This window comes from Podarcis gaigeae (genome assembly GCF_964106915.1).
Source record: "Podarcis gaigeae genome assembly, chromosome: 18".
Lineage (NCBI taxonomy): Eukaryota > Metazoa > Chordata > Lepidosauria > Squamata > Lacertidae > Podarcis > Podarcis gaigeae.
This window is the reverse complement of record NC_139696.1, coordinates 1,248,408-1,263,215: the sequence shown is the minus strand read 5'-3', so window position 1 is coordinate 1,263,215 and position 14,808 is coordinate 1,248,408. Positions and strand designations below refer to the sequence as shown.

General features: G+C 47.4%; 1 protein-coding gene across 2 annotated transcripts; it reads left to right on the top strand.

Moving 5' to 3' along the window:
• The first annotated feature begins 1,038 nt into the window (after nt 1-1,038).
• PLVAP (plasmalemma vesicle associated protein) lies at nt 1,039-14,473 on the top strand. 2 transcript variants are annotated; one of them, XR_014559724.1, is made up of 7 exons: nt 1,549-1,979; nt 5,464-5,560; nt 7,228-7,841; nt 9,104-9,308; nt 9,894-10,809; nt 11,337-11,904; nt 12,337-14,473. XR_014559724.1 is itself a non-coding variant. In XM_083720559.1 (6 exons), exons 1-6 carry the CDS (start codon nt 1,623-1,625, stop codon nt 12,798-12,800), a joined length of 1,374 nt encoding a protein of 457 aa, XP_083576685.1. In that variant the 5' UTR covers nt 1,039-1,622; the 3' UTR covers nt 12,801-14,473. The 2 variants fall into 2 exon arrangements, 1 of the variants encoding a protein (XP_083576685.1); XM_083720559.1 differs by lacking the exon at nt 11,337-11,904 and having other exon boundaries at nt 1,039-1,979; nt 9,894-9,987; nt 12,794-14,473.
• Nucleotides 14,474-14,808: the final 335 nt, after the last annotated feature.

Genomic DNA, 14,808 nt, shown 5'->3' with positions numbered 1-14,808 from the left:
CCCGCCGGAGCAGTACCTATTTATCTACTTGCACTTTGACGTGCTTTCGAACTGCTAGGTTGGCAGGAGCAGGGACCAATAAACGGGAGCTCACCCCGTCACGGGGATTCGAACCGCCGACCTTCTGATCAGCAAGTCCTAGGCTCTGTGGTTTAACCCACAGCGCCACCTTGTAGCTCAAGACCACCCCCCCAAATATCATGCATACATCACAGAAAGAGGTGGTCCCCAGCAGAAATGGGAGTGTGTTGCTTCTCTCCTGTCTGCCAGGAGACCTGATCAATCATGCCTTATCAATCGCCTTTTCTGGGTAGCCTGGCCATTCCTTGGAGATGGTAAATACTAAGTTCCTGAATCTCTTATGCATATTGATAAGTGTGCTCAGCTGAACAGGTACTTGCCAGACTGTGTTTGAAAAGGGAGGTGTGAGCCCCTACAGTCCAAAGACCATTGGAAAGCTTTCCCCATTTCCTTCCTCCTTGCAGAGAAATATTCTGCCTTGGTCAGACCACACCTGGGATACTGTGTCCAGTTCTGGGCACCACAATTTAAGAAGGATGTGGACAAGGTGGAAGGTGAGCAGAGGAAGGAGACCAAGATGATCAAAGGTCTGGAAACCGAGCCTGATGAGGAACGGTTGAAGGAGCTGGCGATGTTTAGCCTGGAAAAGAGGAGACTGAGAGGAGATAGGAGAGCCATCGTCCAATATCTTGAGGGCCGTCCCATGGAAGAAGGAACATGCTTCCCTCTGATTTCCTCATTTTATTTCAACAGAAGGTGGGAAAAATTGGGGGGGGGGCAGCAGAAGGAATGGGGAGATTAAGCAAGTCTATTGAAGTTCTGATTTTCCCCATGATAAAGGCTTGGAAGCTTTAAAACCCACAAACAATTCTATATATTTTTAAATTGCATTTTAACCTGTATTTTAAATTGGTTCCCCCCCCATTATTATTATTATTATTATTATTATTATTATTATATAATCAAATGTCTTTAAAAACAACAACAACAACAAAGTCCCTTTTTGTATGTGCCCCTGCTTTAGGGGCTAAGGACATTCTGGGTGATAAGGCCTGGGGCTGGGGGGGATGCAGGCCGAAGTTAGTGGGTTATTGCCCCCACTTTGCCCTCCATGCCAAGGAAACTCCGGGGCTCCTGGGACAGAGCTCAGCCAGTCGGCCATCTCAGGGTTGTGGGTTGGAGCCCCACAACCGGCAAAAGATTCCTGCACCTCAGAGGGGTGGACCAGAGGATCTCTGGGGGGCCCTTGTCCCTCTGAAATTCGACGATGCTCCGGTTCCTTCTATGCCTTTGCCCCGGCTGACGTCTTTCGGGGCACCCTGGGGACCAGACTGGCAGAGGCGAAGCCGCCTTGGCCTTGTTCCCGTCGGCCGAAAAAACAAAAACAAGGGGGAAGGATCTGCGAGAGGCCGCCCCCCGAGAAATCTCCCGGTGACAAGGGGGCCCCTTTTGATAACCAGGAACCAGCAGCTTTTTCCGGCTAGGCAGGATGGAGTCAGGCGAGAGGAAGGAGGCAATATAAACACTCGTGGAATTGGAGTCCCCGCCCGGCTGACCCAAAAGCAGCTCCTTCGAGGTTGGCAGAGGCAGTTGTTGGCGAGATGGAGAAGAACCCCTACACGATGGCCAAGCTGGGCTTGGAGTTGAAGGAGAACCCCAATAAAAGGGATTGCGGCTTCTACATGAAATATTTCTTCCTCTTCCTCTCGCTCATCCAGTTCCTCATCATCTTGGGGCTGGTGCTTTTCATGGTGTACGGAAACTCGGAGGAGAGCACCAAGCAACACCAGAAACTCTTGCAGGAGCAGCTCCAGGAATGCAACAAGAAGGGCCAGGAGCACAGCGGAGAAATCGCAGACTTCAAGAAACGCCTCAACGCCAGCCAGGTGGAGGCCAACCTGAACAAGAACAAGGCCGGCAGCTGCAACAAGACCCTGGTGGCCTGCAACAACGAGAAGGTCAGCAGAGAGACCGTCTCTAACGGGGTTGGGCTGGATGATCTCTGGGGGGCCCCGCCATCACCAGAAGCTCGCATACATGCAGAGATGAGCCTGTGTGCCACACATTGGGGTGTTTATTTCAGACCCTACAAACGTCCCTGTTTTCCAAGGACAGTCTTGGACAGCCGTCCCGGTTTGGATGGAATAGGACGTCCCTCTTTTCAGGGGAGAAACGTTGGAGGGGATGGAAGAGGACGTCCCTATTTTCAGGGGAGAAACGTTGGAGGGGATGGAATAGGACGTCCCTGTTTTCAGGGGAGAAACGTTGGAGGGGATGGAATAGGACGTCCCTATTTTCAGGGGAGAAACGTTGGAGGGGATGGAATAGGACGTCCCTGTTTCACTGGATGTTATGTGCTGCCGCTGTCATTTCCCAATCCTCTTTTACCCTTTTGCAAGCACTATTTACAATCATTATAGCAATAGCTGAACATTCAGCCCCTTTTTCCTTTTAGCAACAAGATGGAGGCAGACAATCTTTCGACCGTCATGACACAGCTGTTTGCAGACAGCATCTGTTGTCCTCTGCAAAATAAGCAATAACCTTCAGGAGCTGAGGGTCTCATCAAAACTAAATCTGGTCCTGGGGGTTGGGCTGGATGACCCTTGAGTGTCCCTTCCAATTCTAGGGTTTTATGAGTCTATGGTACGCAATGTTGTTGGATATTGAATTAATGGGGTGTGGATGGACACACAAACTGAGAATGCTTTGAGGCCCGTGTAAAAGTGACAAGTTTATTTCGAATTGTTATGTTTTTGTGATGTGCTTTCATATCCAGGACCGTCGAGCGCCCACAATCAGCTCCTAAAGGGATAAGGTTGATATGAATAATTGGTATTGTTAAAATTTTCTTCCTGTCGGTGTTTCTTCTTTATAGGGAATGCCTGTTTGCCATAACGGCTGCTGCATATTATATATCGCATTGCCTGCTAAATAATAATGATAATGATGATAAGAATGATTGTATTACCCAACTGTATGACCTGGGTTATGAAGGCGCCCAAAAGATGTTAAAGCAAAGATTATGGGATAATGCACACAGTGACTTGCGCTCTCGATCACACGCAGTCTGTAGTCTGCTGGCAGTAGGAGTACAATATGGGCATGTCTTTAAGTTAACATCTTACATTAAAACCCTGACAGTACCAAACTATCGAAGGCTTTTCACCAAAGCCAGACTCAACGTCTTTCCTTCTGCAGTGTTGAGAGGAGTTCCCTGCCAGGACAGACTTTGCTCGTGTGCTCAAGACATCGATTCCATAAAACATATTTGTTGCACTGTGCAAAATACGAGCAAGCCAGGGCTCAACTGATACTACCCTTGCTGGTACCTTTCCCGGGAAAATCAGAGGCTCACTATGTCAGGTTCCTACTGGAAGAACGGACAAATGCTAGAACGTTAGCCGTGGCAAAGTTTTTATCGGTGGTTGCAAGAACCAATGATCCCTATATTCTGAACAAAATGCTTGTTTAACCTGGAGGTAGGCTGTATGAATTGTGTATTGCTTTGTAACAATTTGTTGGGTCTCTGGACCGTAATGAAGATTGATGATGAATAATAGCAATAATAATAGAGAAAAAGTAAACTAGCCGGAACACAGCCATCTTTTCAAATCCACCCTTTTCTGAAATTTTCAGTGCAGTTCTCCTGACAGAGTAATGTGTCCCCAAATTCCTGAGCTAGGCCGATGTTTGCATCAAATGCTGGAGAATAACGTTCAAGGAAGCATTGTGGCGGGGGTGGGGTGGGAATTGCTTTGCAAATAAAGAACGAGGAGGAAAATGAATCTTAGGCAAAACACACACACAAAAATGTGTTTGCCGGGAGAAATTTACGCTGAGATGCAGATGAAGTTCCACGAGAGGTTTAAAAGGGTGGCATGGATATGTCGAAATCCGAGCTCAAGATTGGGGGTGGGGAAAATGAGACGAAAGGACCAGTTTCTGCCCGCAGGAACCACCTGCCTGGAAACAGGTAAAATGTATAAGGACCTGGGGCATTCCATCAAATCCAACTCAATGATGTTGGAAAGTGTTGATCACTTCCCCTACCTGGAAAGTTACCATATTTTTTGCTCTATAAGACTCACTTTTTCCCTCCTAAAACGTAAGGGGAAATGTGTGTGCGTCTTATGGAGCGAATGCAGGCTGCGCAGCTATCCCAGAAGCCAGAACAGCAAGAGGGATTGCTGCTTTCGCTGCGCAGCGATCCCTCTTCCTGTTCTGGCTTCTGAGATTCAGAATATTTTTTCTCTTGTTTCCCTCCTCCAAAAACTAGGTGCGTCTTGTGGTCTAGTGCATCTTATAGAGCGAAAAATAGGGGGTCTCTTTCCACAAGGGCCAACATTGATGCTGAAATCCAGCATCACCTGAGCTCTGCGAGTGCAGCTTTCTCCCGATCAAAGTGCAGAGTGTTAAAGAACCGGGACATTTGCAGGGAAACCAAAATGCTTGTTTGCAAAGCTCTTGTACTACCAACCTTACTGTATGCTTGGGAAACATGAGCCACTTATAAACCCCATCTCCAACTCCTCGAAAGATTCCATCAACGGCGTCTCCGAAATATTTTACACATCACTTGGGAAGACAGGCGAACTAATGCCAGTGGACTGGAAGAAGCAAAGATCACCAGTGTCGATGCGATGATTCTTCAACATCAACTTAGTTGGACTGGTCATGTTGTGCGGATGCCTGACGATCGTCTTCCAAAGCAACTCCTCTATTCAGAACTTAAAAATGGAAAGCGTAATGCTGGTGGTCAACAAAAGAGGTTCAAAGACTCTCTCAAGGCATCTAAAAAAATGTAGTATAAACACCAACAACTGGGAAACACTGACCTGTGAGCGCACCAGTTGGAGAACAGCCTTTCCCAAAGGCTTTGAAGACACTCGAACTCAGGACGCGAGGGAGAAACATGCTAAGAGGAAGGCGCGCTTGGCAAACCCTCACCAGTATCAACTCCCACACGGAAACCTGTGTCCCCACTGTGGAAGGACCTCCACTGTCACTTATGGACTCACTGTTAAAACTGTGTATACGGAAGACAATCTTTCTCAGCTACTAGGGATTGCCAAGGAAGACCTGCAATCAATTCATGTTGATAAACTGTGTATATGGAAGACAATCTTACTCGGCTATGAGGGATCACCAAAGAAGAAGAAGAGCAATAGCAATAAGCAATAAGCAATACTAATTAACACTTCTTGTTGTTTAGTCGTTTCCGACTCTTCGTGACCCCCTGGACCAGAACACGCCAGGCACTCCTGTCTTCCACTGCCTCCCGCAGTTTGATTTAACACTAATTAATAGTGATCAATAATAAAAAATAATTATTAATAATATTTGAAGCTGCTTTCTCCAGTCAGTGTCAGCTCTGCTTATTTTCCTCAACCACCCCAAATCGTTGGATCCTAACCCACCCCTCTCTCCATCTTCCCCCAGTTAAAATGCCATGAGCAGCGAAGACAGGACGCAATTGCCCAACAGATGAGCCGGGAATGCGCTTACAACTTGTACCTTCTGAATATGACGACTCAGGGTAAGAGCAGCCTGGCCCAGGGCACACTGTGGTAATCGAAAACTGTGCTATTTTTACTATTGTTAGCCGCTCTGAGCCCGGCTTTGGCTGGAGAGGGTGGGATATAAATAAAATTTTATTATTATTATTATTAATCTAGCCTTGAGGCTACGGCTGCTGGAAGTTCGGCCGAAGACAGCTGGTGCCCGCTGGTTCTCTGAATGAGTCCCTGAAGGCTGATCAGCCGCAGGTGTACGGTTGGCCATGCCAGGAACATAGCTGTCAACGTTTCCCGTTTTTTAAGGGAAATTCCCTTATTCCAAATAGGATTCCTCGCAAGAAAAGAGAAACGTTGACAGCTATGGCCAGGAAAGGCTGCCCTTAGAGATCCGTGCAAAGCCCAGCTGCTGCCGGAAATCCTGCCGCCCCCCCCAATAAGAAATAATAATAATAATAATAATAATAATAATAATAATAATAATAATAATAATAATAATATAACTTAGTTGGTCTCTAAGGTGCTACTGGACATTTTATTTTATTTTTTATCTATTTATAATCTATCTCTATCTATCTATCTCTCTTTCATCTATATCTATCTATCTACCATCTCTTTATCTCTATCTCTCTATCTATCATCTATCTACATCTATCTATCTAACATCTATGTATATCTATCTATCATCTATCTATCTATCTATCATCTATCATCTATCTATCTATCTATCTATCTATCTATCTATCTATCTATCATCTATCTATCTATCTATCTATCTATCTATCATCTATCTATCTATCATCTATCATCTATCTATCTAACATCTATATTTATCTATTTCTGTCTGTCTGTCTATCTGTCTATCTATCATCTATATCTATCTATCTATCTATCTATCTATCTATCTATCTATCTATATCTATCTATATCTATCTATCTATCTATCTATCTATCTATCTATCTATCATCTATCTATCATCTATCTATCTATCATCTCTTTATCTCTATCTCTCTATCTATCATCTATCTACATCTATCTATCTAACATCTATGTATATCTATCTTTCATCTATCTATCTATCATCTATCATCTATCTATCTAACATCTATATTTATCTATCTATTTCTGTCTGTCTGTCTATCTGTCTATATCTATCTATCTATCTATCTATCTATCTATCTATCTATCTATCATCTATCCATCATCTATCTATCTCTCTGACCCTTGTCAAAACAAAAAATTCCTTCCAGTAGCACCTTAAAGACCAACTAAGTTAGTTCTAGGTATGAGCTTTTGTGTGCATGCACACTTCTTCAGATACACACGAAAAGCACATACCTAGAACTACCGGTAACTTAGTTGGTCCTTAAGGTGCTACTGGAAGGAATTTTTTGTTTTGACTATGGCAGACCAACACGGCTACCTATCTGTATCTGACCCTTGTGTTTTGGGGGGATGGAAACAGCCCCTTGCTGCTGTCACTGCACACATAAACAACTTTTTATTTTCTTTTGGCAGATATTATTTTCTTTTGGTTATATATTGGTAAATAAAAAACAACTTTTTATTTTCTTTTCCACCTATAATACCTAACAAAAAAAGCCTCTGGGTTTTTTTAAACAAAAGTTATTCAAAACTTTTTTTTTTCATATCGTTTTGTCTTTCTCTTCCTTTTCGAATGTCCCGCAGTTCGGATCGACTCTCTCCAGGAAAAACTGGCCGCTCTGCAGCTGAGGAGCCAACTGGAACAAGGTGCCTTGTCCGGCGCCCAGAAAAACCTGCAGGATCAATTGGACCGGACAGAGAAGGAGAAGCAAGCTTGCGAGATCGACCGGCTGGGAGACCAGTCGCGGATGCAGACCTACCGTGACCTGGGTTCCCAAGTCCTGTCCAAACTGAATCCCGTCCCTGAGAACCTAGGATCATCCTTTGAGCAAGTCATGGCCAAGTTCACCTCGTGCTACCAGGTCGGCAGCGCCCGTCAGGACTTCCGGCTGCTGACAGACGCCATGAGGGACCAGTTCGAGGTGCTGGCCAGGCAGGTGGACCAGAAAGTGAGCAGCGCGGCCGAGGAGAACGGGAGGCTGCAAAGAGAGAAGGCCACTTGCACCCACAGCTTGCAGGAGAAGGAGCGCCAAGCGGGCGCCCAAAAATCACAGTGCGAGAGGGAGAAACAGATCCTCCAAGATGCCCAGGATGCGGAGACCAAGAAGATGTACGTAGAGAGGCAGCAGCTGGTCGGGGAGAAGGAGACCCTCCAGCTGCAGTTGCAGCAGAGCAAGACAGCATGCCTGAATCTCAGGGTAAGGTAAAGGTCAAGGGACCCCTGACCATTAGGTCCAGTCGTGGCCGACTCTGGCATTGCGGCGCTCATCTCACTTTATTGGCCGAGGGAACTGGCGTTTGTCCGCCCCGCAGACAGTTTTCTGGGTCATGTGGCCAGCATGACTGAGCCGCTTCTGGGAAACCAGAGCAGCGCACGGAAACGCCGTTTACTTTCCCGCCAAAGCTGTACCTATTTATCTACTTGCACTTTGACATGCTTTTTAACTGCTAGGTGGGCAGGAGCAGGGACCGAGCAATGGAAGCTCACCCCGTCATTGCGGGGATTCAAACCGCCGACCTTCTGATTGGCAAGTCCTAGGCTCTGTGGTTTAACCCACAGCCCCACCTGTGTCTCAGGGTAATCTCAGGGTAAGAAGCCGCAATTCCGGCGCTCCTCAGACGCCCGTTCCCTCTTCCATTTTTGGATCATAATTTTATTAGTTTTCCGTTACCGTCCAATAATAGCCTCGTTATAACAAGATCCAATGCTGAGGGCCTTCTGGCGCTTCCCTCCCTTTGAGAAATGAGGTTACAGGGAACCAGGGACGGGCCCTTCTCGGTGGTGGCGCCCTCCCATCGGATGTCAAGGAAATAAACAACTATCTGACTTTTAGAAGTCATCGGAAGGCAGCCCTGTTTAGGGAGGTTTTACTTTAATGTCCTTTATGAGGCACAGCAAACCACACATGATCAAACAGACACCGTATACAAATTGTGCAAAATACCAGCTCAACGTAACGAGGTTTGTCCCAGTCAGATCTTTAACTCGAGATAAAATCAACTTGCATAAATAATACAATACAACATTACCACAACACCAATCACCACCCTATTGTTTAGGGGTAAAGTGGGCTAATGGAATAAATATCGGGGCAAACGTTATGGGTAGGAATTGGGTCTAAAGAGAGAGGGCCTGCTGTCGTGACAAGTCCTGGGGGAGCGGGGTTCGAATCTTCCCACTTAGCCATGAAACTCACCAGTTGCTCGCTCTCAGCCTACCTCGCCGAGTTGTTGTTGGGGTTCGAAAGTGCAGAGGCTCCACCAAACCTGGATATAAACGGAACTGGGCATGGAAGGGTTGGCAGGATGGCTGTTTACTACCTGCCGGAGTTGGCAGAAGGGCCGGCGGGGAGCTTCCTGGGGGCCCAAATGTGGCCCTCAAAGCTTCTCCGCCTGCGCAGCTCTGCTGAAAACTCACAGGACTTGTTCAGAGGAGATATCAGGGTTCTTTGCTTCGCAGGGGACTTCTTCGTTCCCCAGCAACCCATTCGTGAGGCCGGCGAGCCCCGTTTCGTCCAGCAGTGCCAACACGATGGGGGGCACTTGGAACGCAGGGAGAGTCGTGAATACTGCTGGTTCGGTTTCCAGCCCACAAATCTTCCCTGGAAGATCAGGTGCAGTCGTGCAGCCGAATCCTGCCTCCCCGGGAATACAAATCAGTGCTGGTGAGTCAACCCACCCCACTTGGCTCCATCCATCCCCTCCAACGTTTCTCCCCTGAAAAGAGGGACGTCCTATTCCATCCCCTCCAACGTTTCTCCCCTGAAAACAGGGACATCCTATTCCATCCCCTCCAACGTTTCTCCCCTGAAAACTGGGACGTCCTATTCCATCCCCCCCAACGTTTCTCCCCTGAAAACTGGGACGTCCTATTCCATCCCCTCCAATGTTTCTCCCCTGAAAACAGGGACGTCCTATTCCATCCCCCCCAACGTTTCTCCCCTGAAAACAGGGACGTCCTATTCCATCCCCCCCAACATTTCTCCCCTGAAAATAGGGACGTCCTATTCCATCCCCCCCAACGTTTCTCCCCTGAAAATAGGGACGTCCTATTCCATCCCCTCCAACGTTTCTCCTGTGAAAATAGGGACATCCTATTCCATCCCCTCCAATGTTTCTCCCCTGAAAACAGGGACGTCCTATTCCATCCCCTCCAGCGTTTCTCCCCTGAAAATAGGGTAAGTGGTCGGTTGCTCCTGTTCAGAAGGCGAAACCTTACCTCGGAACATGTTTCCTTTGTGTTCCTTTAGATCGATTGAGAACTCTGGAGAACAAGAAACCTTCTTTGGAGAATGGGAAGCTGCAGAACCAGCCGCCAGCCGTCCTCGCGGGACAACCCCCCAGGTCCTGTAGTGAAAAAATGTGATTTTAATACGTTCCTGGTCTATGGGGCAGAGAGAAGGGGCTGAGCTACTGTTCTGTTGGGTTGCTGGAAAGTTTGGATGCTTCGGGGTCAGAGCCCAGTAGATAAGGTGTGGTGTCAATATGGGGGTGATCCCAGGTTATGGGGGCAGGCGGATCAGGTCCCAGATTTCAGAGAATCACGGGATCATAGAGATGGAAGTCTAGTGTCCAGATCAAGGGAACTTGTAGTCCTTCTCTATTCTGCCTTGGTCAGACCACAGCAGGGATACGGTGTCCAGTTCTGGGCAGCACAATTTAAGATGGATGTTGACAGGCTGGAAGGTGGGCAAAGGAGGGAGACTGAGATGTTCAAGGGTTCTGGAAGCCATGCCTGATGAGGAACGGTCGAAGGAGCTGAGGGTGTTCAACTTGGAAAAGAGGAGACTTGAGAGGAGACAGGAGAGCCATCTTCCACTATCTCAAGGGCTCTCTCATGGAAGAGGGTGCAAGCTTGTTTTCTCCTGCTCCGCAGGGTAGGACTCGAACCCGTGGCTCCGAGTTGCAGGAAAGGAGAGCCCGACTCAACGCCAGGAAGGGCTTTCACGTGGTCAGAGCTGTTTGACCATAGGAAGGTCTATGATTCTATGTTCTCCAGATCAGCCTTTCTCAACCTGTGGGTCCCCAGATGTTGTTGTACTACAACTCCCATCACCCCTAGCTAGCAAGGCCAGAGCTCAGGGGTGATGGGAGTTGTAGTCCGACAACATCTGGGGACCCGCAGGTTGAGAACCGCTGCTCTAGATCTTATAGACTCGCAGAGTTGTACTCAGGGACCCCTGAAGGTCATCCAGCCCAACCCGCTTACAATGCAGGAATCTGAGCTCAAACTTCCATGGCAGGTGGCGACCCGAACCTCTGCTTAAAAACCTCCAAGGAATGAGAGCTCTACCCTGGCCCTGGCCCTCTTTTAAGCTTGCATCATCCTTCCCACTCGGTTTGTTTTTCTCTAATTTGGTCAGAATCGAGGCCACGCTTCCTAAATACGTAACTTCTGGTCAACGAGCCACCATAGATTTAGAGGGCCATGGGAACCATTTCAGACTCGGCTCCCCATGTACTATCTGAAACCCAAGGGGGGCGGCCTTGGTTGCCAGATGTCCAGTGCTGGATTCACGTATAAGCTAAACAAGCTCTCGCTCAGGGCCCCACTCTCTTGGGGGCCCTCAAAAAATATAAAGGGGGGAAAAAACCCTGGATGTACATTTCCAAAATATAAGATTAAAAGCAAATAAAATAAAACCTGCATGCAGCAACCATGATTTGTGTTGTGTAGACTCCTCTGATGTAAGTCATGGGCCCCGTCTGCTCCCTCAAATATCCCTGGTTTGCTCCTTTCTATATATAGGGGGCCGACATTCTGCATGGACTGGTTGCAGGGCAACATGGGCAAATAGCTTGAGATACCTATGAGGTCCATAAATTGCCATATGGCATATATTCAACACAAAAAACAGCGGCAATTTGTTGTGGACAAAGGACAGCTGGACATATAAAGGGCCCCATTACCTCCAGTAGCTCAGGACCTCATCAAACCTAAATATGGCCCTGCAGATGTGGGGGGGGGGGTTCCAGCTCTCCCACCCCATGAAGAATGGGGAACAGCAGGAAAGGTTTGTCTGTGTGTCTTTGTGGTTTGGGCTGATGCTGGAAGTGGGAGATGCAGAGGCATGTCTCTCCCCGGGCTGGATTCGAAACCGTGGCTTGGGGCGTTAGTGGAAACCTAAAGGGGAGGCAAGATCTCCATGCCGTGAGCCCCTCCATTCTATACTCAGGCTGTACATTTGCAGAAATAGAACCATTAATCCTAAAGTAGGGTTGCCATAGGTGCAGATTTTGCCATAGGTCCGGATGATAGTTGTAATCGTTCTAGGGGGTTGCTCGTGCGTAAGTCGTCGTCGCCACACCTGGCTGAGTCACCTGGGTGAACCCTTTCTGTCCGGACAGCCACCCATCCGTGGCTGTCTCAATCGCTGGCTGAATCCGCCAGTGGGCGTTTCTTGAACTTCTTCCAGCAAAGAAGTTCTTTGACGCCCAGTCACCTCCTACTCGGAAGTCTTCTGCGCAGGGAGGGTGTGGGCAGCGGAGGACCCGTGCTCTCCCCGCTGGTCTCCGGTGAGGAGTCCTGGAGCCTTATCTCCGATTCCCCTATCTGCCCCCCTTCTCCACTGGTGCTACGCTGATTTCCTTCCCCACCAGATGGGCTGCCTCTCTCCCTACTGGGACCCTCTCCGGCATCCCTCTGGAGCCTTCCCTCCGCCTCTGGCTCCGATGGCAGTTCCCTGACAATAGTCATTGTTTGGATGGGGGGCTTTTATCCATTTCCGCAGTCACACAATCAATCAATCAATCAATCAATCAATAGCTGGTCTGGGTTCCGCACAGTCACAAAAACAAATGAACCGAAAAAGCCTCAAAAACAAAATATGCAAAATAAAGAGCAAAACCAAAAGTGCCTAGCTTACTCCGTTCTGGAAATCTGTTTGACTTCTGAAATGTTCGGAAACCGAGGCCCGGCTTCTGATTGGCGCGGGCACCCCGGAAACAATAGCCGACAGCCAGATGTTCGGCTTCCGGAAAACGTCAGATGTTCGGCTTCCAGAAGACGTTCAAAAACCAGAGCACTCCCTTCTGGGTTTTGAGAACCAAGGTGTTTGAGAACCAAGGTACCAGTGTATCCGAATACGTTTGTAAATCTCAATAGCCTACTGTATAAACTCATTCCGAATTTGATTTCTTCCCGCCACAGCGGTTAAAGGAAATGGCGCCGGAGGCCTTCAGGAACAGCACCTGGGAATTAAGACTCGATTGTTGGAAAGGGAAGAGTGCGGAGTTTGGAAATTTCCTCACCTGGAGATGCATTTCGGACGGGACAGGGAATCGAAGCGGAAATGGACATCAGCATTGAATGGGGGAAACTGCCCTCTTCCCTGGTATCTTCCCCCAAACCCTCGCTGCTTCTTGGCGACACAACCGATGCCCAATTTAAGATCTCTTATCCTAAATGCAGCCGGTCCGTTTGGTTTGTTGTGTTTCGCAAGCACACATAAAAATAATAATAACCGCTATTAATGATGGTTTACCTTTCTACTCCCCAACCCCTTAGCGGATCATTCCTTTCCCTTTTCCCGATCCAGTTTTGTCCCCCGAATCTGGAAAGCCCTAGCAAGAAATTTAGATGCTCCAAAAGCAGGCATGTTCAAGAGCTTGATCACGATCCACTGGTTGATTATACCCCTAGCTATCCCTCCCAGAAACGAAAGCTCAACAACGTAAATCTGAGCAAAACGTGGTTTGAAATTCATACCCCGAATTTTGCAACGCAGTTCCCCAACTGGCGGATTCGTGCAAAAAAATGCATTTGCTCCAGGAAATTATGCATGGAGAGGCATCTGTTGGCAAAGGCACACACAGAAATGTGTCATATCCTGTGGAGATCTCCTGGGGGAAATCTGTGTGTCTTAGGCAAAGTTGCATTGAAAAGTTTTTCAAGGAGGGTTTTTGAAAAAATAGCCGTCGTCCAAAAATGACGTGCAATTGTGGAGAACTGAGTCGGGGGGAGGAAATGAGATAGCAAACTGAACAAACTGCCTTTCCTACCTTTCAGGGCTGTTGTGATGATAAAACACGGTACCGTATTTTTTGCTCTATAAGACTCACTTTTTCCCTCCTAAAAAGGGGAAATGTGTGTGCGTCTTATGGAGCGAATGCAGGCTGCGCAGCTATCCCAGAAGCCAGAACAGCAAGAGGGATTGCTGCTTTCGCTGCGCAGCGATCCCTCTTGCTGTTCTGGCTTCTGAGATTCAGATTTTTTCTTCTTCTTGTTTTCCTCCTCCAAAAACTAGGTGCGTCTTGTGGTCTGGTGCGTCTTATAGAGCGAAAAATACGGTATGTAACCACCATTTCTGTCCCCTGGCACTGACTTTCTTCATAAGATTAGAATGTAAACCACGAATGCTTTCAACAACGGCAAAGCAAAGCTGTAAATTCACCCTTTGGGCAGAGTTAAGTTGTTGCTGTCGCTTCTAGACATTTCCTACATTTTTGCAAGAAGCAGGGTGGCGTGCCTATGTATAAATTTTGATATCATGTACGCATTTAGATAGGCCTATATGTATATATATCTCAGGAAAAAGGAGGCATTATTTAGCTTTCCCGGGATAGACCTTGCTAGCAAGGATGGTTGAATAGAGCTCCCACGTTCATGGCAGTCTATCCCCAATCACATGATGCTGACGAAACATCCTTCAGAAATGAGGGGATCTGTTTCCCTTCCAGACAGTGCCAGATTTACGTCTATGCTAAACAAGCTCTCGCTTAGGGCCCCACTCTCTTGGGGGCCCCCCAAAAAAATAAATGGGGAAAAAAACCCTGGATGTACATTTCCAAAATATAAGATAAAAAGCAAATAAAATAAAACCTACATGCAGCAACCGTGTTTTGTTTTGTGTTGTGCAGGCTCCTCTGATGTAAGTCCCTAAAATATCCCTGGTTTGCTCCTTTTTATATATAGGGTGCCGACATTCTGCATGGACTGGTTGCAGGGCAATATGTGCAAATGGCTTGAGATACCTATGAGGCCCATATATTGCCATATGGCATATATTCAACCACAAAAACAGCGGCAATTTGTTGTTGACAAAGGACAGCTGGACATACAGGTGAAACTCGAAAAATTAGAATATCGTGGAAAAGTTCCTTGATTTCAGGAATTCAACTTGAATGGTGAAACTAATAGATGAGATCGACTTGTGACATGCAAAG